Consider the following 27,577-nt stretch of genomic DNA (forward strand, 5'->3'; position numbering starts at 1 on the left):
TGGGGGTCGAACCGGCAATCTGCCAGTTACAGGACGAACTCCCTAGTTAACAAAAAAATTAATAAATACGCCCCCCCCCCCCCCCCCCTTAAAATATGTGGATAGATTTTAACTAAATTTAGAGAGAGGATGACATTCATTATTAGTACCAAAAAACAATAATGTTCACTAAATATTTTGGTTTAACTCTTCAAGTAAATTGATATTTTCTTTGCGATTAGACAATTCTTTACATCACAGAAAAGTTTGAAAATTAGAAGAACGCCACTCCCTGAAAACTAAAGCCACATTGTAATGCCTAAAAATAAAAACTTCAGAAATACTCAGTCTGTTAATTTTATTGTCTCAGTCTAAAATACGCATGATGTCATAACTTTAAAACAGTTGGAAAACAGCAAGTAAATTATGTTTGTGTGGATTGTGTGGACAGAACAAAATACCCAAAAACTTTTGTTTTTTGAGTGCCATAATCCTGCATCAGAGTGAGTTTACTACACAACTGTCTGTTAGTATTTCATTCAATAGGATTAGAAAATACACACAGAAAGAGCACAAACCAAACAACCTGCACATTTGAACAGTGTCCCTTATGTACACCTAAACAAGCTGCAACACTCTAATATGTGAAGCAGTTGGCTCTCCTGCCATGGACGTAGTGAGCCTTAAGTCAGGTGAACTTCTGTTACTGGAACTCATCAGTGGGACTAGCAGGTTTGGACCCAGGAAGCAGTGGCACAGGAGATGTGGCCTCGATCAATGCAGGGTTCAAGATGATTGGAAGAGGCATGGGTGGGACTCCCACCTGCAGCGGAGAAGCTAATGGCTGCAGAATGAGGGGGGGCTGACTTGGAGGGGATGGAGAGCGGGCGGGAGATGTGCTTGGTGATGGAGGCGGAGATTTCGAGGCAGGAGCTGGAGATGAGCAATCTGGTCCTACAAGACAAAAGTATTTTGTAGTCTAAATATTAGTGTTTTTCTACAGTAGTTATCTAAAAGCTTTTGTGTGCTAGGAATCCTTTGTGATGAAATGTTTACCATTGGCACTAGCTAATTGATGCTCTTGAGTTGACTCTTGACTGCTGGAAACTGAAGTCTCTGCTTGCGTTACTGGCATCATGACCGGGGAGGGAGGCTGGGAAAGAGGTGGCGCCATCAAAGGAGATAAAGGTTGTTCAGCTGTGGATGTTGACAGCACTTGCTCAGCTTGGGGACTTGGAGCTGAATCTTTAACAACAGAGATTGATAATAAACATCAGTTCATCTGAGGATCATGTCACATTATAAGAAAACTCTATTCAAATACAATGTACTTTGCTGGAGAAACCTGGTCTAAAGTGGGTAAAACATAAGAAATGGGAAAGTTTTATCTGGATAATCTATGGAAGTTTTTTGACATGACATTAAAAGTGCTAAAAAGTATTTAAACATTCATTAGTCTCTTGGATGACAATCTATCACTAAAGACAGAACCTCACAAAAAACATATACTGCTCAGTAACTAAAATGTACAGATCAAAAAGCCACTTCACTACAACACCTATCATCAAGAGTTTAACTATTACAACTAACAGTACAAAATAATTCCATTCAATCGCATATTGAAATGTTAAAGATTTACTACAGAGGTTAAGCTCCAACAGTGGAAAAATATTTCGAATAGTAGAAAAATATGGAGTGACTTTTGTTCCGATATTGTTGCAAGCAAGAACACGTTTGTAAATAGAAATTTGAAAAAAAGTTCTTTAAATGGAAATAAAAAATGGAATTCAGAAATTAAACTTTAAAAAACTTCTTAATAAAAAATAAAAAAAGGTTTTGAGAGTAACTGCTATCTCAGATTGTATTTTATTAACAAATGCTAAAACATATTTTCAAATTATATCCTTTTTTTACAGATTTAAAATTTTCTATTTTAGTTCTCTACATTTCTCTTTTTTAGATTAAGTTTTACAAATTGCATTTTACAGATCACATTCCCTTCTCTTCTGGGAGAAAGGCAAATTTATTTGTATTTGTTTGGCACTTTTCAGTACAAAGACAATGCAAAGTGCTTTACATGAATAAAATATAGGAAAATAAAAGCAGAATAAAAGCAAAAATTTTGCTCCTCTGGAGTGAGGAGCGAAGTCGCATTTCTAGTGGTCTGCATAGTAACGATATTTTGATTGGTCAATGTGCGTGTCAAGAGAGAGAAGTGAAGAGAATGTGATCTGTAAAACGCAATTTGAAAAGAATACAATTCGTAAAACTAAGTCTGAAATAAAGCCTAATCCGATCACAATATTTTGATTGGGTTGTTTACATGATGCATTTTTATACCAATCAGCCCTTTATTCCAATTACGTTTGTCCATGTAAACATAGATATTGTCACTCTACAATTATCTTCAACCATCGGGATTGCATTTTTTTTCTTCAAATTTACATTTACAAAAGGTGTTCTTTGCTTGAATAATGGAACAAAATTCACTCCATAAACAAACCAAATCAAACAGGGAGCATGCTGTAAATATCAAATCTAGTTTCCTTTGCAAAGCCTCAGTTATCTGCGTCATGACAACATCAAACAGGCATAAATTGGAGGCAACCAGGCTTTCGCTCAGTTTTTCTGAATCCATAATGACACCTTTCCAGGAGTCTGTCATTTACGGCAACTCACACTTGAGCAGCCTGTAGTAGCATCCTTTAGTAACTGCAGCACTCCAACTACAGATTGCTCAAGTGCGAACTGCCAACATAGACAAAAGCCTGTTTGCTGTTGATCAAATCTAGTTTTGGCAAAGGATGGCTCATTCTTATGAAGCATGTTTTTCCTGATTAAAAAGTGTCCAGAACTTAGTACCTGGTGTAACTGTCTGTTTGAAGAGTTCTTCCCTCAGGTTTGGAAGAAAGCACACAATACGTTCCCATGTTATTTCCCACAGGTCTGAGTATCCAGTCTTAGAGTCAGAGCTGCGGAAAATCCCTGCAGTGTCCATCACTAGTAGCATGTTCTTTAGAGACTCTGGAATTGCCTCCAGCTACACAGAAACATAAATAAACAATGCAAAAAAGTAATATTACTGTGGTACTCTACCACTCAGTACCAACTCATCAAAACTATATTTCTTATTAGGTGACAGTAATTAACTGCATAGAAGAAAAAACTATGTTTGTGTGTTACTATCCTCACCAGTAAATCACTGGACCCTGCATGCATATACTTGTCCATGAAATCCAGAATGGTAAGCCAGAGGGCAGCGAAGGTGGGCAGGGAAAGTAGAGGTGAAAGGTGCTGCAGGAAGACCTTAAAAAATAAAAAAAAATTAAGAAAAGCTTTTTTTAATTTTAGATGTATATGTTACCATACCTACATAATTACCTTAGATTTCACTAATGTTAATGGAGTTCTTTTTATCATATTCCTTATTTCCATTCTTTTATTCATGATGTTTTTGTCTACTATTTCCCTCCTTTCAAAATTAATTTTCCTAGAATAAAGTTTTATACCCCACAATAGCTATTGCACAGCTTTATATGCACAGAATTTCACGATTGGATTGAAATCTATTCAGATTAAAAGAAAACCACATGATCACCCAGTCAATTAATCCTATCATGATGTGTGACTGACAAAAGCAAGGCTGCCATTAATCGGCGTCACTGAGCCCTCTGACCACCTGCTGCAGGCAATGCTGTTGAAGTGTTGTGCTCAAGGACACAGAGACTTAAAAGGTCAGAGTGGGGGATTGAACCGGTACCACCAGTTAGCGGACAAACTCCATAACTCTTGTGCCACTGTCGCAAAAACAGCTCTGGAGAAAATTGCATTTCAATTAGGCACTCTAACCCCCAGTCGGTCGAGGCAGATGACCGTTCATACTGAGCCTGGTTCTGCTGGAGGTTTTTCCTTCCCGTTAAAGGGGAGTTTTTCTTTCCACGGTCGTTTCATGCTTTCAGTATGAGGGATTGCTGCAAAGCCATGGACAATGCAGACGACTATCCCTGTATCTTTATGCTTTTTCAGGAGGGAATGCTGCTTGTCAATACTTGATGCAATCAACTAGGCTCCCTTATATAGGACATTTTTTAACCAATCTGTATAATCTGATTGAATTTGATTTTGGAAAGTGCCTTGAGATGACATGTTTCATGAATTGGCGCTATATAAATAATTATAATTTAATTAAAGAGAACACTTAAACACAATATAACTCCAAGTCAATCACACTACTGTGAAATCAAACTATCCACTTAAGAAAAACCACTGATTGACAATCAATTTCACATGCTGTTGGGCAAATGGAATAGACAGGTGGAACTAGTAATATACCCCCAATAAAGGAGTGGTTCTGTAGGTGGTGACCACAGAGCACTTCCCAGTTCCTATGCTTCCTGGCTAATGTTTTGGTCACTTTTGAATGCTGGCAGTGCTTTCACTCTAGTGGTAGCATGAGACGGAGTCTACAACCCCACACAAGTGGCTCAGGTAGTGCAGCTCATCCAGGATGGCACATCAATGCAAGCACTGAGCACATGTGACAGAGTCTGGAGACGCTGTGGAAAATGTTCTGCTGCCTCAAACATCCACCAGCATGACCGGTTTGGCACTGGGTCAGTAATGGTGTGGGTTGGCATTTCTTTGGGGGGCTGCACAGGTACAGAGATGAGATCCTAAGATATGAGACCCTCAGACACATTGTAAGACCATATGCTGGTGCAGTTGGCCCAGGGTTCCTCCTAATGCAAGACAATGCTAGACAATACTGCCTCCGCCTCTCTGCCTGTTAGGACGCTTTTTTCTTTGCTCTCTGCTTGCTTGCATTTTCCTGCCTTTTACTTTTTATTTCCTTTTTATCTCTTAAACTAAACCACAGAAAGTTGGATTTAGTTATTTTATTTATTTTCTTTTACTTAGTTTTTGATTTTGATTTTGGAAAGATGCCTTCCTTCACCACAATGGACTTTGACAAGCTTTTACAGAAGATAGCTGTTATGGAACAGAAAATCTGTCGACTCGAAGTGAATTATGATGTAAACGCCGCGCATGGAAATGAAACAACCCTGCCTGTGATTCCGAACGGCGACCACCAGCCCAGCGACTCAGCGAACAAACAGATCCCTGAGGAAAATGAGAATCCCTGGACCACTCTGGGTGCAAGACCAAAGGATCAACAAACCCCACACCTAGACAAAGAAAACTGACCGAGACTACAGAGAGATGTCCCAAGACAAGCGAAAGAACAGCGGACTGTTCTCAAAACAAATGATAGGAGTAAACCTGTTGGAAATGCTGGAATTCCGTTACTAAACAGATTCGCTCTGCTCCAAAATGTAATCCAGGAGGACAAAAATCAGAGGTATCTCAACGATTTTCGTTCTAAGACTTTAGAGAAAAGACATGCCACAGGGCCAAGGACCCTGATATTATGCAATGGATCTGTAAGGGGTATTAAACATTTCTGTAACAAGAAAAACACAGAGGTGTTGATTTATAACGACAGGAACTGTGGCCTGGTGTCTGATGTTTCAGAAATCCTTCCAAGGGTCCTGAAAGAACGCCCGACCTGGGAAAAACTCATAATACAAGCTGATGCCCTGAAGGACGTCATCCGGATAATAAAATCAGAAGTATTGAAAGAGAATTACATTTGTCTGTTAAACTTAGTTGATGGCCTGAATGTCAGGGTGTTTCTCAGCGGCCCTCACGTGCCCGTTAATTGTGGAGATGAGATTTTTTTCAGAATTCTGATGCAAAACAAATGGCTGGAAAAAACATGCAAACAAACAACTGTAACCTTTATAGACAACTTTAACATCTTTTGGGAGAGGAGACATCTGTTCAGCGACAATGGTTTCTCTCTAAATAGGTCAGGTGCAAAACGGCTGATTTCAAACATCTTCTATTCTGTGAACCATGCACCATCAGCTTTGTTCCAAAACAAAGTACATCCAGTGCCAAAACAAATGATAAGCCCAGTACAGCCCGAACAAGCCAAGATAAGGATGGCCAGAAAGATGACGCAGAAAGAGGCGTCGTCAGAGAGACAGGAGGATTCTTCCCAGATCTAAGCAGGACAAAGAGAGGACCAAGAACCTCCATAGTCACGAACACCGGTCCAGACTGGACCCGCCTCCCCTTCTTCTCCACAAAACCCAGAAGCTCCTTTTCTGGAATTTTCTCACAACATGAACAAAGTATTTAAGATTGGCCTACAGATGACATCCTCTCCACATAGCCATTCTGCTGTGAATAAACCAGGATTTTCCAAAGGCCTCAGAGCCTCAGATCCTTCTCCTCTACGTATCACAGAACACTCTGGTACTGAGGAACTCCAAATTACTTTGATGTGATACAGATCGGGCCCTGGCCGCACGTTTATCTGACATGACAGTTTCCAGCATCAGCCTGGGCCTTTTGCCAGAGATTATGGAATATCTGTGATAATACGTGGCAGAAATAAGAAAAACAAAAGGATAAACAGGAACAAATACTTAAAAGTCATAAACTGTCAGATGCAACCTGTCACAGAGACATCATCAACCACTAAGAAACTGGGTTTATTAAACATTAGATCTCTGTCAGGAAAATCCCTTTTAATTAATGACTTCATTATTGACAATAATCTTGATGTAATGTTTTTAACAGAAACATGGCTGCATGAATTTAGTGAAGCAGCTATACTGATGGAGTCGACACCTCCAAACTACAATTTCCTTTGTGAGAGCAGATTAAATCAAAATGCTGCAGCCTTTGGCAGAAAATATTTAGGCTAAAGTATTTAGACTAAAATATTAGTTACTAAGTGAGCTGTGAAAAATGTTTTTGTCTCTTTTCTTTCCAGCTTCTGGGAGGGGATGCAAAAGTTTATTCTGATCATATTCATCATGAATGTCATCATTATTTAAAGAGCACTTTAACACGAGGTAAAACAAAGTGCCAAACATCAGAAATACATCAGATAAGAGATAACAACTAATAAAATGCTTATTTGTTAAAATAGCACTAGGTCTAAATTATGTATAATTAGCCTAAAAAGTAGATTGGAATATGGAATATGTTGACGTCTGTTAAATTCAGGTTATCTTTTTTATTATTATTTCAGTTGACGTCTCCTGTTGACGTGAGTTCAGTTTGACATTGGCATCTGTTTAGTTTAGTTTGTCTGCTGTTGAAAACAGCACTTTAATGTATCTAATGCTGATTATTCATTGAATCATTTGAATTTAAATATTTTAAATACTTTCACAGCAAAAATTATATGCGATTAATTTAGATTAATTACAGAGTGTGTAATTAATTAGATTAATTTTTTTTAATCGATTGACAGCCCTAATGCAAATACATAAGAGGCACTATATTCCTTTGCTTGTGGTTGAAGATTAGGGACTCCATGCGCAATTATACTTAACGGTTATAAACATTTACTTGCGCCAAGTCTACTTCAGTCTTACAACTGAGTAGACATCCATCTTTTATGGTAAATATGTCGATTAATTGTTTAGTAATAAGCCCAATTGTTGGTTATAATCATAAAGGTTGGTAGCCCTTAATCATAACAATTTGGAAATATTTTTCGTTGATGCTTTCCCTTGATAATTGCAGTGTATCTGATATTTTTTTTTTCCCTTTGCTGCCAAATCTATGAACTGGGTGAGGCGGGCCGTAGTGAATGAAACAGGAAGAACTACAGGCCGTCTTAATGGCCATGCATAGATGGTATACACACAGGCCTTTACAATGCCAAAGAGGTTACCCAGCGTGTGGTATACTGGCCTGTTGCAATGTGATACAATAGATTAAAATTACTGTCCTACCTTAGGTGTCGAGAATAGAGATGCTGATATATAATAAAATACTAAAAAATACTGTGCAATTGCATGAATGTATTAGACAGACATACAAGACATTGTTACTTTAAGTTCCTTTTGTATACTCCAAAGTGTTGTGCCATCTAGCCATGGACTAGAATTCAGATTAAATTTGGGAACATGTACCATGGGGGAGAAGTCGGGAGGGGTTGTGAGCAAAGGAATTTCACACATCCATGCAGATACAGCCTCTCTCAGCAGGGTGCCTGCTATGAGCCTAGACCACTCCTCACACTCTTTCCACTTCTTCCTGGGACTCCCAAGGAGAGTGTCTACCCTGGGGGACCAGCCAGCCATGCATGGGGCCTCATGGGACTCAAAGGCTCACAAGCTGAGTAAAATTTCTGTGAAACTCATCTCTGGTTGCTTCAATGGATCGACAAAAGGGGGAGATTCTCCTTGTCCTCTATGGAGCGGAGGACCCGACTGAGTTTGGAAATCTGTCGACTACATTGAAGCTAAGTGTGCAGTCTCACTTCTGTGCAACCAGCCGCTAAAGTAAAGAATGCCAAAACAGCTTTGTTTATTTTTGTCAGCTGTTGCAGGAAAGCTGACGCGAGACGGCACAGAGCGGTCTCCTATCCTCACCAGACCAAGGTGAGACAAGAGCTGAGCTGAAATTGCCCGCTGCAACCGAATTAGAGACTGCATGCAGGACCTCGGACCGGCAAACCCCGACCATGTTTCGGCTAGCTCATAGCAGCTAGCCCGCTGCTGAACTAACCATCGTTTTCCTGGACCACTGCTCTCCCTTCGATGACCGAAGTGAACAGAACTTATGCGTGACACCGACAGGTTTGGCAGAGAAACAAACAGGGAAAGTTAAATGGTTTATTTAGAAGGTTTACATAATTCGTCACATGGTGTTTTTAAACAGCTAACCGACGTAGCTCCCGCTAGCTTCTTGGAATCAGGCCTATCCTGGTGTAATGCGAGTGTGTTTTCGTGGTTATAACAAACGTTAACTCCACAAGGGTTTTATGCATTGATGGGATATTAATGTTTATGTTATCCGGTTCACTCATTACGACCAAAATAAAGCCGAAACTTTTTAAAATTGCTATTAGCTTCTGGTACCATTCGCTCTTCCCGGATATGTGACTATGAACGTTTCAAACATAAGGTTTGTTTTGTTTCGCTCCACCATCGTTCGATAATAATACTACCATTATCATTGCATTAATATGGAATATTAATGTAGATTTAAAGGTGTTTTGTTTAAGTTTAGGATTAGCCGATTTTAGCGACCAATCTCTACAGCAACCCCTAGCTCCCGGAGAGATAATCGCATTAATAAAATCAAGTGTCCTAAAAGTTTACTGAGAATATCATTCTTTAAAATGTTATTTCATCAAATAATGTTTTGTTTAACTCAAGATTTGCATTGTGAATGGGTTGAAACAATTAGTTAATTAGTTAAGCTAATTTAACCTCAATTCACATTCTTTAAGATGAGCTTTGGTTCTTTAATTCAGATCTGCAGTGAACCAGGATTCATCGAATTATTCTGATGATGCTGCTGCTGATGATCAACCACTTTATTTTGTTTTTTATTTCTTTTTTAACCTCATTCAGCACTTTCTTCAGGTCACTGGTAATCCAGGGTTTGTTGTTGAGGAAGCATCCCACTGTTCTGGTGGGGATACTGTTATCCACACAGAAGTTTATAGTCAGTTATACATTCAGGCATGGTATTTATGTCTTCTACATGTGGCAGGCACAGTGCATCCCAGTCTGTTGCCTCAAAACAACCCTTGAGGGCTTTCTGTGATCATGTCATCACAGTTCTCTGTAATGCATGTTGCCTTTGAAAAAGAGGCTTTTATTCTGAGCACAGAAAAAACAGATTGTGATCTGATTTGCCAAGAGGAGGCTTTGCTTTAGAGATAAATGAGTCCTTTACATTTGCATAAAACAAGTCCAGAGTAGATGTTGAAAAGTTGGAAGGGTAACAGAAAATTAGGCATGATTAAAAATCAACAGATATTACCAGAAAAGAATTTTGATGTTGTGTCTGTGGGTTATGCATGTTATATGAATTATTATTCTGAAGTCACTACGGCCTCACACCACTCGGGCAGAGGAGGCCTGGAGACAAGATGTCTGTGTATAAGATCCACTGTTGCTAAGTGCAAGGCTGAATGCTGCGTAGAATAATTATTGTCTATGATAGACTGTCTTTGTTATGTCTCAGGCCAAGGCCACTCACTGTGCAGTATTATGGGAAGCCGGAAAAGCGAGACAGGCAGAGACAGGGCAGACGCAGACTGCAGCAGGACCGTGGGGTGCGATTACTTTCCATCTATGTGATCTCTGCTCTGTTTCTCAATAAAAGTGCTGGAACTATATTACCGCCGTCTCTTCATTTAGTGATATGGGAACTCAGTTATCTTTGCTTAGAATTCCATCTACATTTCCCATAACAATGCACCACTGAGCTGATGACATCACATGCACTGTCGGCAACAGCAGTTGGAGGAACGTAGACGGTTGCCAAGGTAGCACAGTTGAACTCTCAGGGTAAAAAATATGGATAAAAACTCACTACTAAAACTTCAATATTCACAGGGACATGTCCTGGATGACAGACACCATGTGGTTTTCCCCATCACTACCAATCCACCAACTTTGCTCTTCCCTCTCTAGATCTCTGTCTGCTTGTATGATCAGAAAACCTGGCAGATAGACATTGGAGTTGGGGATATGATCCTGCAGCCATGTTTCAGTGAAACACATAATACTGGATTCCCAGTCTTCTGCCTGAGTCCATGTTAAGGCTTGGAGTTTATACAATTTGTTTACCAAAGATCTCACATTGCCCATAATAATCCATAGAAGACATGAATTAAATGTCCCCCTTCTCTCTCTTCTTCTTGCTCCTGGTCTGCATCTTCTGCACCTCTTTTTCAGCCCACTGGGATTTGTGGATGTGGTTAAAGTATTATTTCATCTTTTGAAATGTTAATCAGCTGATCATGGTTGTACAAAACCAACTAGTTGCTGTGGTTACACAACAAAGCAAATGTCCAAAAAAAAACCCAACTAAACTTTCAAGGAGGACAGTATTCCACATCAGTTGAGAAAAACATTAACAAAAGAGTGCAACAAAGACATTTAATAGGAGAGACAACCGGGACGGACAGCACCACAAATAGAATAGGTTTGTTAGGACTGACTTTAACTGAAATGAACTCCTGAAATGTCATTCACAGAAAATATGTACCATGACTGCTGCTAATAGGGAGTGCTACAGGATGAGTGGCTGCAAACCTTTGACAGCAGTGTGCAGGCTCTCATTCTGGTCTCCTCCATACCACCCACATCTGCTGGACTGATGTTGTCCAGTAGCTTAGTCAGCAGTGGAAAAAGCACCTGTAAATAGACACGATCAATTTCGCTCTTAAATTTCAGTCTCAACTGAGTAGGGAAAGGTTGCATGGTTTCTAATATCCTTCACTATAATTTAACATTGTTGCCTGTTATAACAAATTCTTTGTGTTTTTCACCTTGTTGAAGCAGGACTCCCACTCAGCCGCATCAAGTGCCTGCAGATCATGGACAAGCAGTGCTCTTTGGAGGTAAGTGAGGGCCTGCATGCGGACTTGTCGCCTGGCATCGCAGCATAGCCAAGCAATTCCTGGAGAGTGCAACCAAAAACAGATATAATCATTTAGTCTTATCATGAAACAGAGGTCATATAATTAAGATGATTGTTGCATTTTCATTTGTTAAATCAAAAGGAATATTTTCTAATGCTGGTTACAATAAGCCATTTCATTAAATATCTTTAAATTCAAGGAAACACTAGGAGTGACCCCTAAGCTGGGGACACAATAAACAATCACCCCGAATTTCAGTAAGAAAAAGTCTGTAATTTGTCTGCAGTAGTTTGGGTACAGTCAGTAGAGCACGTTGGCCCAAGAATCTAGTGTAAGAGGGAGATGGAGAAAGAGTCTGTAATTGTGTTATGGGAACCAACCCGACCGAAGTCTCAGGTAAACAATGTACAAGTATATTTGAATTCTGCTGCCAACAGTTTCTTTTTTTGGAATTTGCTTGTTATTATACAGTACTGCTCTTCCAAACATTAATTCTCTTAAGTCTCCTAAGATAGAAAAAATACATGCTTTAGAATAAAGCCAACACCGAAAGTCATTACAAAGCTAGCAAAACCATCTTACAAGCAAAAAAAAAAAAGCTTCAAGATTTTCCCATGGGTATTTGTGGGATAAAGAGGACATTACTGCTACCCAGTGGTATGTTCCTTTGACCTTCATACTGTCTCCTTTGCAATTTAATTTTTTCACTTTTTACTTTAAAAACAATAAAAGACAATTCTATGGAACTTACAGAATATAGTGTCAGGTGTTCCATGCCTCTAATTTTGCAATTTGTTATATGTTGTCCAATTTCTCCACAACTTTTCACACTTCAGTTGTAGTCTTATAATGTAAGTCAGTCTCTCCATCTTGTAAATCACTTTGTACCAATTCATTATAATGGCCTTATTTGTAGCTTCCAGAAGATTGTTTGTTTAAATAGATGTCCAAGTATGTCTCCTTGTGATAAATGTCCAAAATAGAGAAATGTACATGTTTTGGGTAATGAGTATCCTAATACATCTGTTAACTGTTTATAAATATTGTTCCAATAGCTTGTTAGCTATGTACAAACATTGCCAAAACAATGAGCATGGTCCACATCTTGAATTCCATGGGTTGATGGGGTTTGAACCCTCAGCAAGCCAGTTGCACAGTGTATGGTCCCCGGTCAGTTGTGAAGCACAACTCTGCTGAAACCAGGCTTTTATGTTAGAGTGAACTCTAATTATTTTTCAAAATTCTGTGAAGACTATGAAAGTTGTGCAGTGTGTCCCAACGTTAAAGGTTCAAGGTAGACAGCACTGGGAATTCTTCTGAGCAGCAGCATATGTAGAGATGGTGGTCAACAACTCCAATGACAAGCTCTGATGGAGTCCATGGTTAGTGTTTTCAAACTGCTCCTATGTATTAATCAAATCTCTTGTATGTCTTCTTACAAACAAAGAAGGACTTAAAATCTATTTCTGTCCAACTTCGGGATAAAGTAGTGGTGTCTCACCTTGCAGTAGTGGGCACCAGCAGCTGGTCCACAAAGTTTGAGAGTCAGCTTCTATCTTTTTGCCAGAGGGCTCTAGATGGTGCTGTTCCTCTGCCCAGGAGCTGTAGATGCTGGCGGCCCGGGTGTGAAGGGTGTGCATCAGGTCCAACAGCTGCTTGGACACCAACAGAACAGTTACATCACACATGCTTTCAGGAATCAGAAACTTTGCATAACACCGTGACAAATATCGCAGGATTCTAAAGAGAAAAACAAATATGCTTAGATCAATTGCAACATTTTCAAAATGTAGTTGCAGAAGGGCAGCAACAGACAACTCTTGTACTAAGCTGCAGAAAAACAGTCAAACATTTATTTTAGCTAAAATCTCTTGCCTATTAAGCTTCAAATCGCAGTAAATATGTCTGTTTTTCCCCAAAGAATTCCTGATTTTTATAATATGCCTAGTTGTGTTTCACTGCTGAAGGCACATGCTGCCATGGGGAATATTGGTACCCTGAAGGAGTGCAGCCCATCTGCAGTAACATTCAGTTTTAGTGATACAGTGTTGCATCTAACTGTATGTTTTAGCAGTGAATATGATCATAACACCAAGGCAGGATTGCAGTTTGCAATCTAGGGAAATGGTGAGCTAAGTGGTTAGAGCAGTGTGCTTATGTTCATAGGTGCCTGGTTCGATCCCCCCAGAATACTACTATGGGTCCCTGAGCAAGACCTTTAACCCCAGATTGCTCCTTTGGTGCTATGAACACTTCCCACTGCTCCCTAAGAGATGGGTTAAAGGCAGAAAAACATTTCTCTTTTTCCCCCTCTCTTTCTTAAACATGGCAATTTTAGGGTGTCCTGTGTTAGTACACTTTACTTGGTCCAGAAAACTGCAGATTGAAAAAAAGTCCACAAATATTCCAGCTGTGAAAAGGTTGCTCAATATAAATTATTCAATATACAAATATCAATTTGTGACAAATTCTACTTGGACATTGTTAAAGTTGGCTTGGGCGGTTTTTATTTTTTCAACATTTTGACTCTAACAATACATTGTTATTTTCCATATTAATTTGTCACACCCACTGTCATATAATTAATATCAAATGTTTTCTCATCACCTGTCATTGTTATGTTATGCCTTGAGACTTTAAATCAGTTGAGCCCAATATCAGTCCTCAAGACCCGCTGCTGTTAATTGCGAGTTTAACTGTACTTCTACAGAACTGGGTGATTTACTGAGGATGTAATGCAGCCAACCAAATAGGCAGGGATTGTTGATCAACATAAGGATATTGGTCTGAAAGCTTTTATTTTGAACATAAAACTTGTGGTATTCAACAGATAGTTAAGTTAATTACTTTCTTTAAAGCCAACAAGCAGGGCCCTGACATAATAGGAGTATTAAACTGTCATCAGACACAGAAAATAATCTACAAGTAAAAGACAGATGGAATAGTATCAGGAAGGATGCAGTGTTCTTATTTTTCCTTTGGTCAATATAATGGCTAGAGGGTGCAATGCTCCAATATCAGATAAAAGGGCCCTTATAGTCATTTTTGTGGAGAGAGAAACTGTAGCATTTAAGAGAGGACAGATGTGTCAAAAGAGAAGTTGTTGAGATTTTATAAATAAATGTAGAAGGCAAGAGTGCTATTGTACTTACATCTTGACTAACCTGTAATGACACTGTGTGATAGCTGGCTGGGACACCCTCATCCTCCTCATCGTCACTGTGAGAACGTGATGGACGCTGACTTGATAATCGACTCCCAACTCGTCTTGTGCTGCCTCCAATTTCTCTCTCCCTACCCACTGGTTTCTTTCTCATCCGGGACTTTGAGTCATATTTGTGGTTTTTCTTCTTGTCATGGTTTCGATAACCTGGGAAAGAGATTTATCAGGGAAACTCAAACAACCTCTTTTGGATCAAAATCTGGACAGAGCTGATTTGGATTTATTTATTTTTTTTTGCTTATTTGTAAAGTTACTAGATGGTTAAAATATAAATAAAGGTAGTTAAGGTAGTAAAGTGTCCTAAAGGTTATTGACTTCACCGAGCAAATCATTCTTTAAAATGTTATTTTCTCAAATAATGTTTTGTTTAACTCAGGATTTGCATTGTGAAAAGGTTGAAACACATACCAAATGTTCTAAATTAATCAAGCAAATTTGTTCAAGGTAGATCAAGGAACTCTAATACCTTTACTGGCATTTGTAAACCACCTTTAACAAGCTTGGATTTATTTTTATTACAGGTTTAATTTCTTGATATTCTAAAAAATTATTTTTGCCAGGGGTACCTTTGCTCTTACAGTGAGGAAAATAGTTTATCTTATTATTTTTTTATTGGATGTCAGGATTATTCCAGATGGGAGTACGGGTGCACGGGATAAGTGATGACCCTGTCATCTGAAGAAAATCCCACCATGCTGTCAGAGAAAAGCTGATATTGATATTTTTAAAGCATATGTGCCGTTTTATGTTTGAGCTTATAAATGGCAAATCAGAGGTCTCGATATCAAATATTTTCTATTCAGTGTCTAGCCAGGGCTCATCTAAGGGATTATGTTTTAACCATTTTGAGATGTACTATACCCTATTTGCTAAGAAGCAGTGATGGAAGGCAGATCTTGTTCTTTATCTTTAGTCTTCTGTAGCATTTTTAAGATGATATGGGGTGTTATCTTCACAAAGAAATTTAGAGATTGAGTGACTTGAATTTTACATAATTTTAATTTATTTGTAAAATGTGTTGAACTTTTTTTCTTTGACTTATTTTATATTTTTGGTCGAGATTGTACATTTGACTGAATTTGACCAAGTATTTTTTGTGACAGAACTGCCTTAACTACATGCAAGAAAAAAAAAAGAAATCTAGTTTTACAATATGAAATATCAGAGAATTGTTTTTATTTTGGTGAAAATATTTTCATTGCCATTACTCACAAGAGAGTAACCTAAAAAATAATAATTAGGATAATCGCTAAGCAAATTGTTAGGCACACCACTAGTCAACAGTTAGAAAACCAAACAAAATTAAAGCCGCAAGCGACGTCGATTGGCCCTCGCAGCCAAGCGCCGCTCTGGCCTATCGGCCACAACGGGGGTTTGCGCACCACCGGCCGCAAGCCACCCCAGAAGCTTTCGCGCATTTTCCCTGCCCAGCCATCGGGCGATTCACACGAACGCGTTCACCAGTGCTCCCCCACGACTCTGGTGCAGATTGGTCGATGCAGTGAGGAGATAAAGCCGTTGAATAATGATAATGCATTTGGCCACCGGGCCGGACTAAATCGTTCAGCGGGCCGGATACGGCCCGTCGGCTGTACGTTTGACATCCCTGGATTAAACATTAGTATACCAATTTAATCAAAGGTATTTTACTAACTCTTAATCCAGCTTCATGTGAAAAGTTAACCAAATCTTTTTAGTTCTTCGATCAAATACAAACGCTGTAAACGTCAAAAATGGGGTCAAACTCAGACCTTCAATCTAAAATGGCCAACTTCCTGTGATACTTGCACTATGACATTAATTGTAAATTCTGAGCGTCTTTTACGGCTCTACAACTGTACCAAATTTCATGCCTCTACGATGAAGAAAGTGAATAGCAAAGGGTCCTTTGAAAATTGCTAGGTGGCGCAGTTGAGGCATTTTTCTTTAGATTTTTGTGACGACCTTAAAATATAACATTTTTAAACAGTGTTCATGCATCCGCCAAGTTTGGTGAGTTTTTGAATATGATAAAGTCCCCAAAAAGGCCCCTCTTTAGGGGGACAGAATAATAATAATTAACACTACAGAAACAATAGGCCTTCTCAGCGCTTAGCTGCTCGGGCCTAATAATAATAATAAGAAACAATACAGAAACAATAGGCCTTCGCAGCACTTAGCTGCTCGGGCCTAATAATAATAATAAACAATACAGAAACCATAGGCCTTTGCAGCGCTTTGCTGCTCGGGCCTAAATATTACATAATCTTTTAATTTTACCAACATGTTCCTATTGACTGGAATATCAACATTTTCTTTCTTCTTTCTTTTTGTTGACTTTATAGTGTCTTTTTTGTACATATTTTTATATATTTGTCTTTTGCACTTTGGTCACCTTCTGTTGTTTTTCAAGTACTCTAGAAATAAAATGGCATGGTATGGTATTTTGGAGTCCTTAATATTTTTTTTAAATAAATAATCAGTGGACAAAGCTGTAGATTAGATTGATGGACGTTTTTTTTAAATAAAATGTAAACAAAACAAATTACATTATTGATAGTCCTTTTACAAGTTTTTTATTAGTAATTTAAAACGAACAAGAAACAAGTGTCAAAGAATGTAAACCTATGTCTGATATGGGTATAAATAATTTTGGGCTTATTTGTACAACACATAAGTTTTAAACTCAACTGAAAGACAGAACATACGAGTCTGATCTGTGGAGTCTGAAAAAAAACAAACCTTTTTCTACTCCTGTATTTAGAGAGAATTATACAGGGTAATCTCCTCAGTCTTTTGTGGTTTTCCTAGGGCCAGCTATCAATATTTCCCCACTGGACAGACAGGAAATCAGAAGTACCTCAAACTCTACAAAATATTTTACTAATTTAATACAGTAAAAATCTGTTGTTAAGCAAAAATGTTAAATAAAGGGTATACTTTTTTAATGTGTGGTTCCGGTGCCCAGTGACCTGATTAAATTGTGAAAACAGGGATTTATTTACTGTTGTAGTGAAGAGAGAGCTGAGCCAAAAGGCGAAACTCTCGATTTACAGGTCGATCTATGTTCCTACCCTCATCTATGGTCATTAGCTTTGGGTCATGACCGAAAGAACGAGATCCTGGATACAAGTGGCCGAAATTAGTTTTCTCCGTAGTGTGTCTGGGCTCTCCCTTAGAGATAGGGTGGGGAGCTTAGTCATCCGGGAAGGACTCAGAGTTGAGCCGCTGCTCCTCCACGTCGAGAGGAGCCAGTTGAGGTGGCTTGGGCATCTGGTTAGGATGCCTCCTGGACGCCTCCCTGGAGAGGTGTTCCGGGCACATCCCACCGGGAGGGGACCCAGAGGGAGACCCAGGACACACTGGAGGACTATGTCTCTCAGCTGGCCTGGGAACGTCTTGGTATACCCCCAGAGGAGCTGGACCAAGTGGCTGGGGAGGCCTCCCTACTGAAGCTGCTACCCCCGTGACCCGGCCCTGGATAAGCGGAAGACAATGGATGGATGGGACTTATTTTAATATTAATTTTGTTAAAGCTACTGAAACTTGTACAGATTATGTTAATATAGAAACAAGTATCTGAAAAAAATTCTCCCAAGGGTTGATATACATTCATAGCTTGGGATTCAATTGTTAAAGGTAAACAATTTTACTTTGAAATTTAGAGTTCTATTGTGGAACCAGTTTCTTCTATTGTGAACCATCCTCCTGGGCAATAGAGTCCCAGACTCCACTGTTTCATGCCAATTCTTTTTCATCTGCTAAGCAGGGAAACGACCTGACTTCAAAGTAGACATTTTCTCAGATAACTGTAATCTACTAGATCCACCATCTTGTAGCTCAGTCCTCTGTTGTAATCTAAGTAATCATGTTATTACAAGACAACACTGACCACATGGTGATTTTTTTCTTGTTTTTATTCACAAAACAAAAAGAGGAAATGTGTTATGAATTAGAAAATAACCCTGATAGTGTCAGGATTCTGCAGGCTGTGCTGTCTGCACGGCCTGTTCTCTACTCTTTTTCCCTCACAGGTGACTGTAGTTGACAGGTGGGCGTGGTGCACACCTGCAGCTCGTTTCGGCAGCTCGGGCTGGAGCTTAAAAGCAGGTTGCACTCAGCTGAAGGATGCCTGATGGTTAAACTGTTGTGGTACACTTAGTGGCCACTGTCCTTCGACAGTTCCTCGTTCCTCTGTCTCAGATATTCCAGATACCCTGTGCTAACCTTTGTCCTCTGTTTCTCATAGTTCGTTTCGTTCTTTGGATTACTCACCGGCCGCTTCTCCTAGCGCTCAAGACTGAATCCCCGCCGCTCAAATCCTGCTCTGGCATTCCCCTCGAGCCCTCTTGGTGTTACCAAGCCGGACAAGAGATCCAGCCCTGGATTCACCCCGGTTCCTTCAGCTGCTCTCTGTTCCTGCTCTCTGCTGTGGTGCTGCTCGGACTCCACGCCTTTGTTCCACCTGCCAGCTTACCTGTCGCTCAGTCACCTAGTTCCACCAAGAGTAAGAGAACTGTCGAGTCTGTTCTTCCACTCTACCTCCCCCGGACAAGTTCTCCACACCTGGCGGTAAGCAGAGCTTCACGCAGCGTAGATTCCCGCACTTGCTCTCGTTAATCTGTTCCTTTCTCTCCCGCAGTTATTTAGGCAGTGTCCCCTCGTACATTCGCCTTAGATGAGGCTAAAATCTCATTTGTGTTACGGCTGTTATCAGGAAGAGCTCTTAGATGGGCTGCAACTCACTTCCCAAACTGCCAATCATTTGGCTGCACATTTGACGAGTTTGTCAATGAATTTTTATACCGTTTTTGCAGCCAAAGCTGATCCCGTACAGCAGTCCAAACAACTATTAACGTTAGGGAAGCGAGGACGCCGCATTTCAGATTTCGTGCATTTGCTGCAGCTGCGGGTTGGGAGGCACGACCATTAAAGACTGTGTTTTTCAAGCCTTAGTTGCAACAGAGGATGAGTTGGCTCGCGTCGAGGAGCCCAACTCCTTGGAAGATCTAGTCGGGCTTGCTGTTCGTCTCGATGCCCGGTTACTTAGCAGAGGTCGGGTTCGGTCAGATAAGACTGCACGTCATTCGGTTCTGCTAACACACGGGCTAATTCCACCCCGACCCATGGTAGCTCCACCGTCTCCCCCTAAGCCTATGCAGATCGGCCAGGTCCATCTCACACCGGAACAACGACAACAACGTATAGAAGCTAATCAATACCTTTATTGCGGAGCACCAGAGCATTTTGTTAATTTATGCCCGGTACGGCCAAAAGACCGGGTCCGTCGCCTGTAATGGGGAAGTCGACGGACCGAGGCAGATTCTCGTACCCCATTCCTTCTAGTGTGCCCGCGTCACCTCGTTTTTGTCTTTGTGCAACCATTGTCACGGCTCAAGACAGCCTTAATCTTTCTGCACTGGTCAATTCTGGTTCAGACTTTAACTTAATTCACCAGAAGCTAGTGTCTCAGTCTCGGATAGAGACAGTTCCTTCGTCTACGCCCCTTCAGGTTTCATCCCTGGATGGAGGGCGTCTAACCCAGATCACCCATCAGACAAGACCTCTGGAGGTGATTATTTGGGGGTAACCATAGAGAGGTTATTCTGATTTTTGTTTTTCCGGCTAAGCGTTCCCCGGTTGTGTTGGGTTTGGCGTGGTTGCAGAAGCACAATCCTCACCTTAACTGGGCTGAGCGACGTCTAGAATCCTGGTCACCAGTCTGTCATTTGCGCTGTCTTCAGTCCGCCCTACCCACTAGTCATCCTTCTGAATCCTCTTAAGTGCGAGGACTCAATTGACCTTAGTTTGGTTCCTGAGATCTATCATGATCTGCGCCAGGTCTTTAGTAAAAGTAAAGCAGAGTCATTGCCACCACATCATCCCTGTGACTGTGCCATCGTCCGAGCAGCCCATAATCATTTGGACGGACCACAAAAACCTGGCTTACCTGCAGTACGCCAGACATCCCGACAGACTCGCTGGTCCCTTTTTTTCTCTCGCTTCAACCTATCCATCACCTATCGTCCTGGCTCCAGAAACATTAAACCTGACGCCCTGTCCCAACTGTATGCTCCACAAGACTTGGAGAAGGAACCTGCTCCCATCCTGTCACCCACCTGCACCTTTGGTGCCCTCTGTTGGGAGCTGGAAGATCGCATCACCCAAGCCTTGCAAGATGAACCTGATCCTGGAACCGGACCCGCTGGCCTCACCTATGTTCCGAGTTCTGTCCGTCCTGATGTTCTCCGCTGGTGCCACGACTCTAAGTTCTCCGCCCAGAATAAACCATCAAATAGACCCCCCATTGGACTCTTGAATCCGCTTCCGGTACCAAAATGCCCTTGGTCCCACATTGCATTAGATTTCGTCACCAGTCTCCGATCCTCTGAAGGAATGACAGCCATCCTAACAGTAGTAGACCGGTTCTCTAAGTCCTGCCGTCTCATCTCCATCAGAAGACTGCCTAATGCCTTTCAGACTGCTCAACTTCTCATTGAACACGTCTTCAGACTCCATGGTATCCTCTGCGACATCCTCTCTGACCGGGGTCACTAGTTTGTTTCACAAGTCTGGAAGCATTGCTGTTCTGCTCTCGGAGCCCGTTACACCCTCACCTCTAGATATCACCCTCAGACTAATGGACAGAACGAAAGAATGAATCAACAACTAGAAACCACTCTTCATTGGCTCACCTCCTCATCCCCTTCTGACTGGAACAAGTACTTGCCCTGGGTAGAGTACGCCCTAAACTCACACGTCTCCACTTCAACTGGTCACTCGCCATTCGAAATAGCTCTGGGAAATCAGCCACCTCTCCTACCGTCTGATGAAGTCCAGATCCCTGGCAATTCAATGCAACAATACATACTCCATTGCCGTCAGAACTGGAACTCAACCATCACTGCTCTTCAACAAACCGCAGAGCAGAACAGAAGGTTTGCTGATCAACGCAGGACCCCAGCTCCACAATACCACCCCAGTCAGAGGGTCTGGCTCTCCTCCAAAAACGTCCTCACCCACCCCTCTGCTAAGAAGTTTACTGTCTGCCGTTCGACTCCGTCTGCCCCCACATTCTCGTGTTCACCCAACTTTCCATGTCTCTCAATTCAAGCCTGTCCTTTCTAGTGATTTGTCGCTTCTCCTAGCGCTGAAGACTGGCTCCTGAATCCCCGCTGCTCAGATCCTGCTCTGACATTCCCCTCGAGCCCTCTTGGTGTTACCAAGCCGGACAAGAGTCCCCGTCCCTGGATTCACCCCAGTTCCTTCAGCTGCTCTCCGTTCCTGCTCTCTGCTGTGGTGCTGCTCAGACTCCACACCTTTGTACCACCTGCCAGTTTACCTGTCGCTCAGTCACCTAGTTCCACCAAGAGTAAGAGAACTGCCGAGTCCGTTCTTCCACTCCACCTCCCCTGGACAGGTTCTCCATACCTGGCGGTAAACAGAGCTTCACGCAGCGTAGATTCCCGGACTTGCTCTCGTTAATCTGTCCCTTTCTCTCCTGCAGTACTTTTGATCCCAATGTCCCGATCATTGTCTGCGGCTCACCCTGTGAGCATATATTCGTGTTTATCAGCCTAAATAAACATCTTAAACATCTTGTTATCTCCCGACTGTGTTCTGCATGTGGGCCAAACACCTAAAAACCATGACAGTCAGGAGATTAGCTCAGGTTTATTGAACAATTTTTGAGAACCGGAGGGCTAATCTATTTCTGTTAACTGTATCCTTTCCTCCTTACTATTTGGCACAATATGGGCATGATTTTTAAAGTTCCCAAAGGACCGCTAAATTGCGTTAAACTGTGAGAGCAAAAAGTGGGCGTGTTACACATGGTTTTCGGAGATTTTATCTCTAGAGGATAACAAGTAGAACACAGATTTGGTCTGCCCCAGTGAAATGAGTAAATTGCATCTACTGCTGGCATTTTGGGAGCTGCTGTCAAAGAAAGAGGAAGCTCAAATCCTTTACATAATCACTCCAGACACCCAGGATGCACAAAACCATTCTTAATGAATGGAGAATTTCTTCTGTTAAATGTTGTCTTAGAGAGAATAATAATTATTCTTTCAAATAAAGAAAAAAAGGTTTCGTCAGCAGACGTTCTGCAAAACAGAACTTTTTTTATGTCTCACTTTAATAAGAAAATATTACAGCTTACAAATCAGATTTATCCCCGTTGATCATTATTTTACTGGTTCGTGTATCAGTGATGTTTGTTATGCCATTAAAGCTATGATGAGAAAATTAAATCAGATTGAATTGGCAACATGTGACATGGGGGAGGAATTAAAATGGATTGTGAGCAAGGAATTTCACACCCACACAGAGATAGCCCCTCACAGCAGGGATTCCCTACTATGAGCCTAGACCACTACTCAGACTCTTCACATTTTCTTCCTGGGGCTCTGGAGGAGCAGCCATGCGGGCCTCACATGGGGCTCAAGCCCTACAAGCCAGCACAGGGGAGAAATCTCTCTTCGTTCGGAGGACCTGACTGGCATCGGAGAAAACTGCCGACTAGAATCGGAGCTAAGTTTGCAGTCTAACTTCTGCGCAACCAGCTGCTGAAGTAAAGAATGCCTACCCCGACCACATTTCGGCTAGCCCAGAGCTGCATGTCTGCTGCTGCTAAGCAGCTATCCTTTGCTTTCCACTGCTCTTCCTTGGATGGCTAAAGTGAGCCGAACTCACACGAGGCACCGACAGGTTCGGCAGAGAAACAATGTTTTTCAAGTAATAGTGATTAAAATAAAGCAGTTTTAAGTTATTGACCGTATTATTACACTGTTACACATTAATCTATGGGTTTGTTTATTAGTGTAGATCTAAACCTCATTGGTGAATGAGGATGAGTTTCATCAGTTGAGTGGAGATGGCGCCGCGGACGGCTGCCACGGTGTGTTGGTGCGCTGTTTTTTTCTTTCCGCTTCCTGGGAACTATCATCTCCCAGGACCTAAAGTGGGAGCTGAACATCAACTCCCTCACCAAGAAAGCCCAGCAGAGGATGTACTTCCTACGGCAGCTGAAGAAATTCAACCTGGCCAAGGACAATGATGGTGAAGTTCTACTCCTCAATCATTGAGTCCATCCTCACCTCCTCCATCACCATCTGGTACGCTGGTGCCACCGCTAAGGACAAAGGCAGACTGCAGCGTGTCATCAGGTCTGCAGAGAAGGTGATTGGCTGCAATCTTCCATCTCTCCAGGACCTGTACGCCTCCAGGACCCTGAGGCGTGCAGGGAAGATTGTGGCTAATCCCTCGCACCCCAGTCACAGACTATTTCAGTCACTTCCCTCTGGCAGGAGGCTGCGGTCCATCAGGACCAAAACCTCACACCACAAGAACAGTTTTTTACCATCTGCTACCGGCCTTATGAACAAGGCCAAGAGCCGCCCGTGAAACTGGACACTGTCTCTCTCCCCCGTTCAGGACTTACAAGCTTCTGCGTTACATTAACGCGCAGTTTGCTAAGTGTATATTGCTTCTGTATATATATCCTTTTTACTTTTTATTTTACTGTATTCTTATTTTTTGTCTGCACCATCAACACCAAGTCAAATTCCTTGTAAGTGCAAACCTAGTTGGCAATTAAACTTGATTGTGATTCTGATCAAGCCTATGTGGTCTGACATTTTCCCCTCAGTTGCAATACTTGAAGCACACGGGTTCAACGCTGCGTCTTTACGCATGGACAGAGCAGTGAATGGATCATTCGCAGAGTTGAGAGCCCTGGTTATTACCGCATTAATATGAAATAATAATGTCGAGTTAAAGCCGTTTTGTATAACTTTAGAAGTAACCGATTTTAGCGAATAATGTTCTAAATTAGTTAAGCTAATTTAAGCTCATTACATGTTATTTAAGGTGAACTTTGGTTCTTTAACTCAAATAAAATGTTATTTTATCAAATGTTTTGTTTAACTGAAGATTTGGATTGTGAATGGGTTGCAACACATCAAATGTTTTTCTGAATTAGTTAAGCTAATTTAAAGGTATACTATGCAACCGGGGTTGATTTTCCAGCGAGGCTCCCCCCAGAGGGCGAAAGTAAAAGTGCACTGTCGTAAATATGCTCATCTGTTCTACTGGTTTCTCCGTCAAGCCAGGCGCGGTTGTTTTGAGCTTAGCAGACAGGCGAACGAAACAAATCACCATGTCTACTAACACAGTGAAAGTATGAACATGCACACACAGAGAGAGAAACCATTCCAATGCACTGTTTCTCCTCGGAATTTGCTTACCGGATGAGCGGAGCAGGGGTGGAGACAAGCTTTGCGCAACCGGCAGAGCGGGGGAGACAAGCTTTGCGCGCATATGGAGTTAGTTTTTTTTATTTATTTTTTGTGGAATGTTGGCGAGGCGGTAGCGTGAGGGAAACCCTACAATGTTACTTACAATCGCATCAGCAGAAACGCGAGGTCTGCGTCAGCCTTGCAGCCTTCTTTTTCTTTTAGTTCTCGCCATTCTGAAAAACCTTGCCCGATGTTCACCCGTGTAGGACTCTTCTCTCTGTCCAGAGCCATTTTCCTCTTTCTTGCCTGCTCCAACATGGGCTTTCGCTGTTTTCTCGCTGGTTCCGCCATGATAACTGCACAAATCTAGCAATGAGCATGCCTTTCACTGGGGGCGTGTAGCAGTTCTCGCCGTAAAGCAAGACCGACTCTCGCGATGCACACGAGACTACTGAGCCTGTGAGTGCGGGCCGAGTGCTCCTGCAATTGCAAGTGTGGTATTTCCCCCACAGACCACCAGGGCGGCCGAGAAAACCTTAGTTCAACCTGAAATGACTCATTTAATCATCCAAAACGGTATGGAACACATTCATTAACTGAAAAATGTTGCATAGTATGCCTTTAACTCATTCTATGTTTTTTAAGATTAACTTTGGTTCTTTAACTCAGATCTGCAGTAAACCAGGATTCACTGAATTACTCAGATGATGGTCACCATTTTGTTTTATCTTTTGGTTTCTGTGTATACATAGTTCCTTAGCTTAGCTTCTTTCTTTTTATCTTAACTAAAAACTACTAAGCAAAATTAAGTTTCAATAGCCTTGTAGACAGGATTTGTTGATTGAAATATAGTGTTAATTCAGATAAACTGCATCATATAGTGATGCTCTCTGGATGTTCATTTTATTTATGTTAATAAATTCTTGAACTTAAAGAGAAGTTGTCACTCCTTATTCTACATGTGTGCAGAGTTTGCTGTTAAAAGATTGCCAGTGCTCGAATCATCCCTTTCAACTATTGTCCTGATATCAGCTCACCGGACAATAACTAACAGACAGAGAGTTATTTATTAAACATCAAACAACTTTCAACAATGTATAATTGCACAATACGGTGGTCATGTCAAATTTGACAGCTGAGCAGAGCTTCTCTAAAGGTAGAGAAAATGGATGGAAGTCACAGAGACCACATTGGAATAATAGGTGTTATGGATAACTCGTGGACTCGCTGTTCTAGAATGACCACACCTCCCAGAATAACACAAACACCTACACCTCCCCCTACCCTCCTTTCACTGACTCAGTCCAGAATGGTAAAATACTGTATTTCAGGGGTTTAACGTCTTTACAGCCTGAATGCTCTTCCTAGGAAGCAGTTGATATTCAACTTTGTTTATTTACAAGCATGCCACAATGATTAGGATAAGGTTTGGTATTATTTTACCCGGGTTTAAGTGCATGAAAATCAATACCGCCTCTCTCCCAATTCTCAGTTTCAGCTCCCATAAATCTACACAGTTTGGTCATTAGCATTCAATCTGCATATTCATGAAGGCATTCAAACAAGTTTGTTCTCACAGCTCTGCTCATTTTAGGAACACAAACTGCTTGCTCCTGGTTTGAGATCAGCTTTGTAAAAACGAATCACTTTGTACCTGTTTTAATACGTACAAACGTTTTCTTATACGACCCAAAGTGTTTGTTGGAGGGTGTGGTTTTCGTTCAGCTGCAAAGGGGCTGACAGAGAGCTCCCATGCTTTTTCCTATTAGGCCTACATTTTTTTGTGTTTATGAAAAGTGACTAATAAAACTAATAAAATAAGTTGACAGAACCTGCAATATCTCTATAGGAAAGAAGCCAAGACAATGTTAGAAACCATTTCTGACAACCACTCAATCATATTTCAGGGTCTCACCTCCATTAAGGCTAGCCTCCACAAACACGCGTATGGCTCGAACACATAGCTCAAAGTTGTCTGGGGTGACGTGGGCAGCATCGCGAACAATGAAAGAGAGAGTTTCCACACACTTGATGAGAGACTTGGTGTCATGCTGCCCGAGGTCCTGACCTAAAGTCAGACTGTACTGGTTGACCAATGGGTGACTCAGCTGAGCTTTGGTGTTTACTTGGGTGGGTTTACTTGTCTCCAAATCATCTTTTCCAACCTAGTGAGTGGAAGAAAAAAGAATTACAACATTTACCATAAGGCATCAGAGATTAGCTAATCCTCTAGTAATTTAGTATTCATTTACATTATATTATTGAACAGAAAATATTTCAGACTTGCCTTATCTGTCCACTTTAAACTAAAAAAAAAATGCTTTGCTTTTACGCTAAAGTATTGTACATTCCTTAATGAACATAAAAAATTCTTCTTAAAATCAAAGAGATCCTGCAAAAGATTCAAGCCACTGACAATTTTTTCTGACTGCTTCAAAGTAGTTTTGCATTTGACCAGGGTCAGTGTCACTACTACTATCAAGAGGCAACACCTGGACCTGGACAGAGGTGGCACATGCAGTCACCAGAATGACACATCAACACTGCTGGACTGGCCATCGGGCATATGTTTTTTTTTCTTCCAATTATGATGCATATTGGTGCAGAAAACTGTTAGTTCAGCCCAATAGTCATGATTGATTCTGGGCTGGATCAATTACTGCAGCCAAGGGCCGATGCTCGGCTCCC

The 27,577-nt window shown here is 41.3% G+C and overlaps 1 protein-coding gene and 1 long non-coding RNA gene across 2 annotated transcripts; both read right to left on the reverse strand.

The window, feature by feature from the left end:
* Nucleotides 1-322: 322 nt before the first annotated feature.
* Nucleotides 323-1,246, reverse strand: LOC118560745. Its single transcript, XR_004929564.1, has 2 exons — nt 1,036-1,246; nt 323-933 (listed from the first exon to the last, which is right to left on the reverse strand). It is a non-coding gene; the product is annotated as an uncharacterized LOC118560745 (long non-coding RNA).
* Nucleotides 1,247-2,716: 1,470 nt separating this feature from the next.
* On the reverse strand, nt 2,717-27,054 carry LOC118560746 (Golgi-specific brefeldin A-resistance guanine nucleotide exchange factor 1-like; the record flags this gene model as incomplete). Its single annotated transcript, XM_036132144.1, has 8 exons — nt 2,717-2,727; nt 2,842-3,019; nt 3,172-3,285; nt 11,121-11,222; nt 11,357-11,487; nt 12,951-13,101; nt 14,602-14,819; nt 26,805-27,054. Coding segments are annotated over 8 exons (1,155 nt in total), but the record flags the coding sequence as incomplete, so codon positions are not given.
* Nucleotides 27,055-27,577: the final 523 nt, after the last annotated feature.

This window comes from Fundulus heteroclitus, unplaced genomic scaffold (genome assembly GCF_011125445.2).
Source record: "Fundulus heteroclitus isolate FHET01 unplaced genomic scaffold, MU-UCD_Fhet_4.1 scaffold_476, whole genome shotgun sequence".
NCBI lineage: Eukaryota > Metazoa > Chordata > Actinopteri > Cyprinodontiformes > Fundulidae > Fundulus > Fundulus heteroclitus.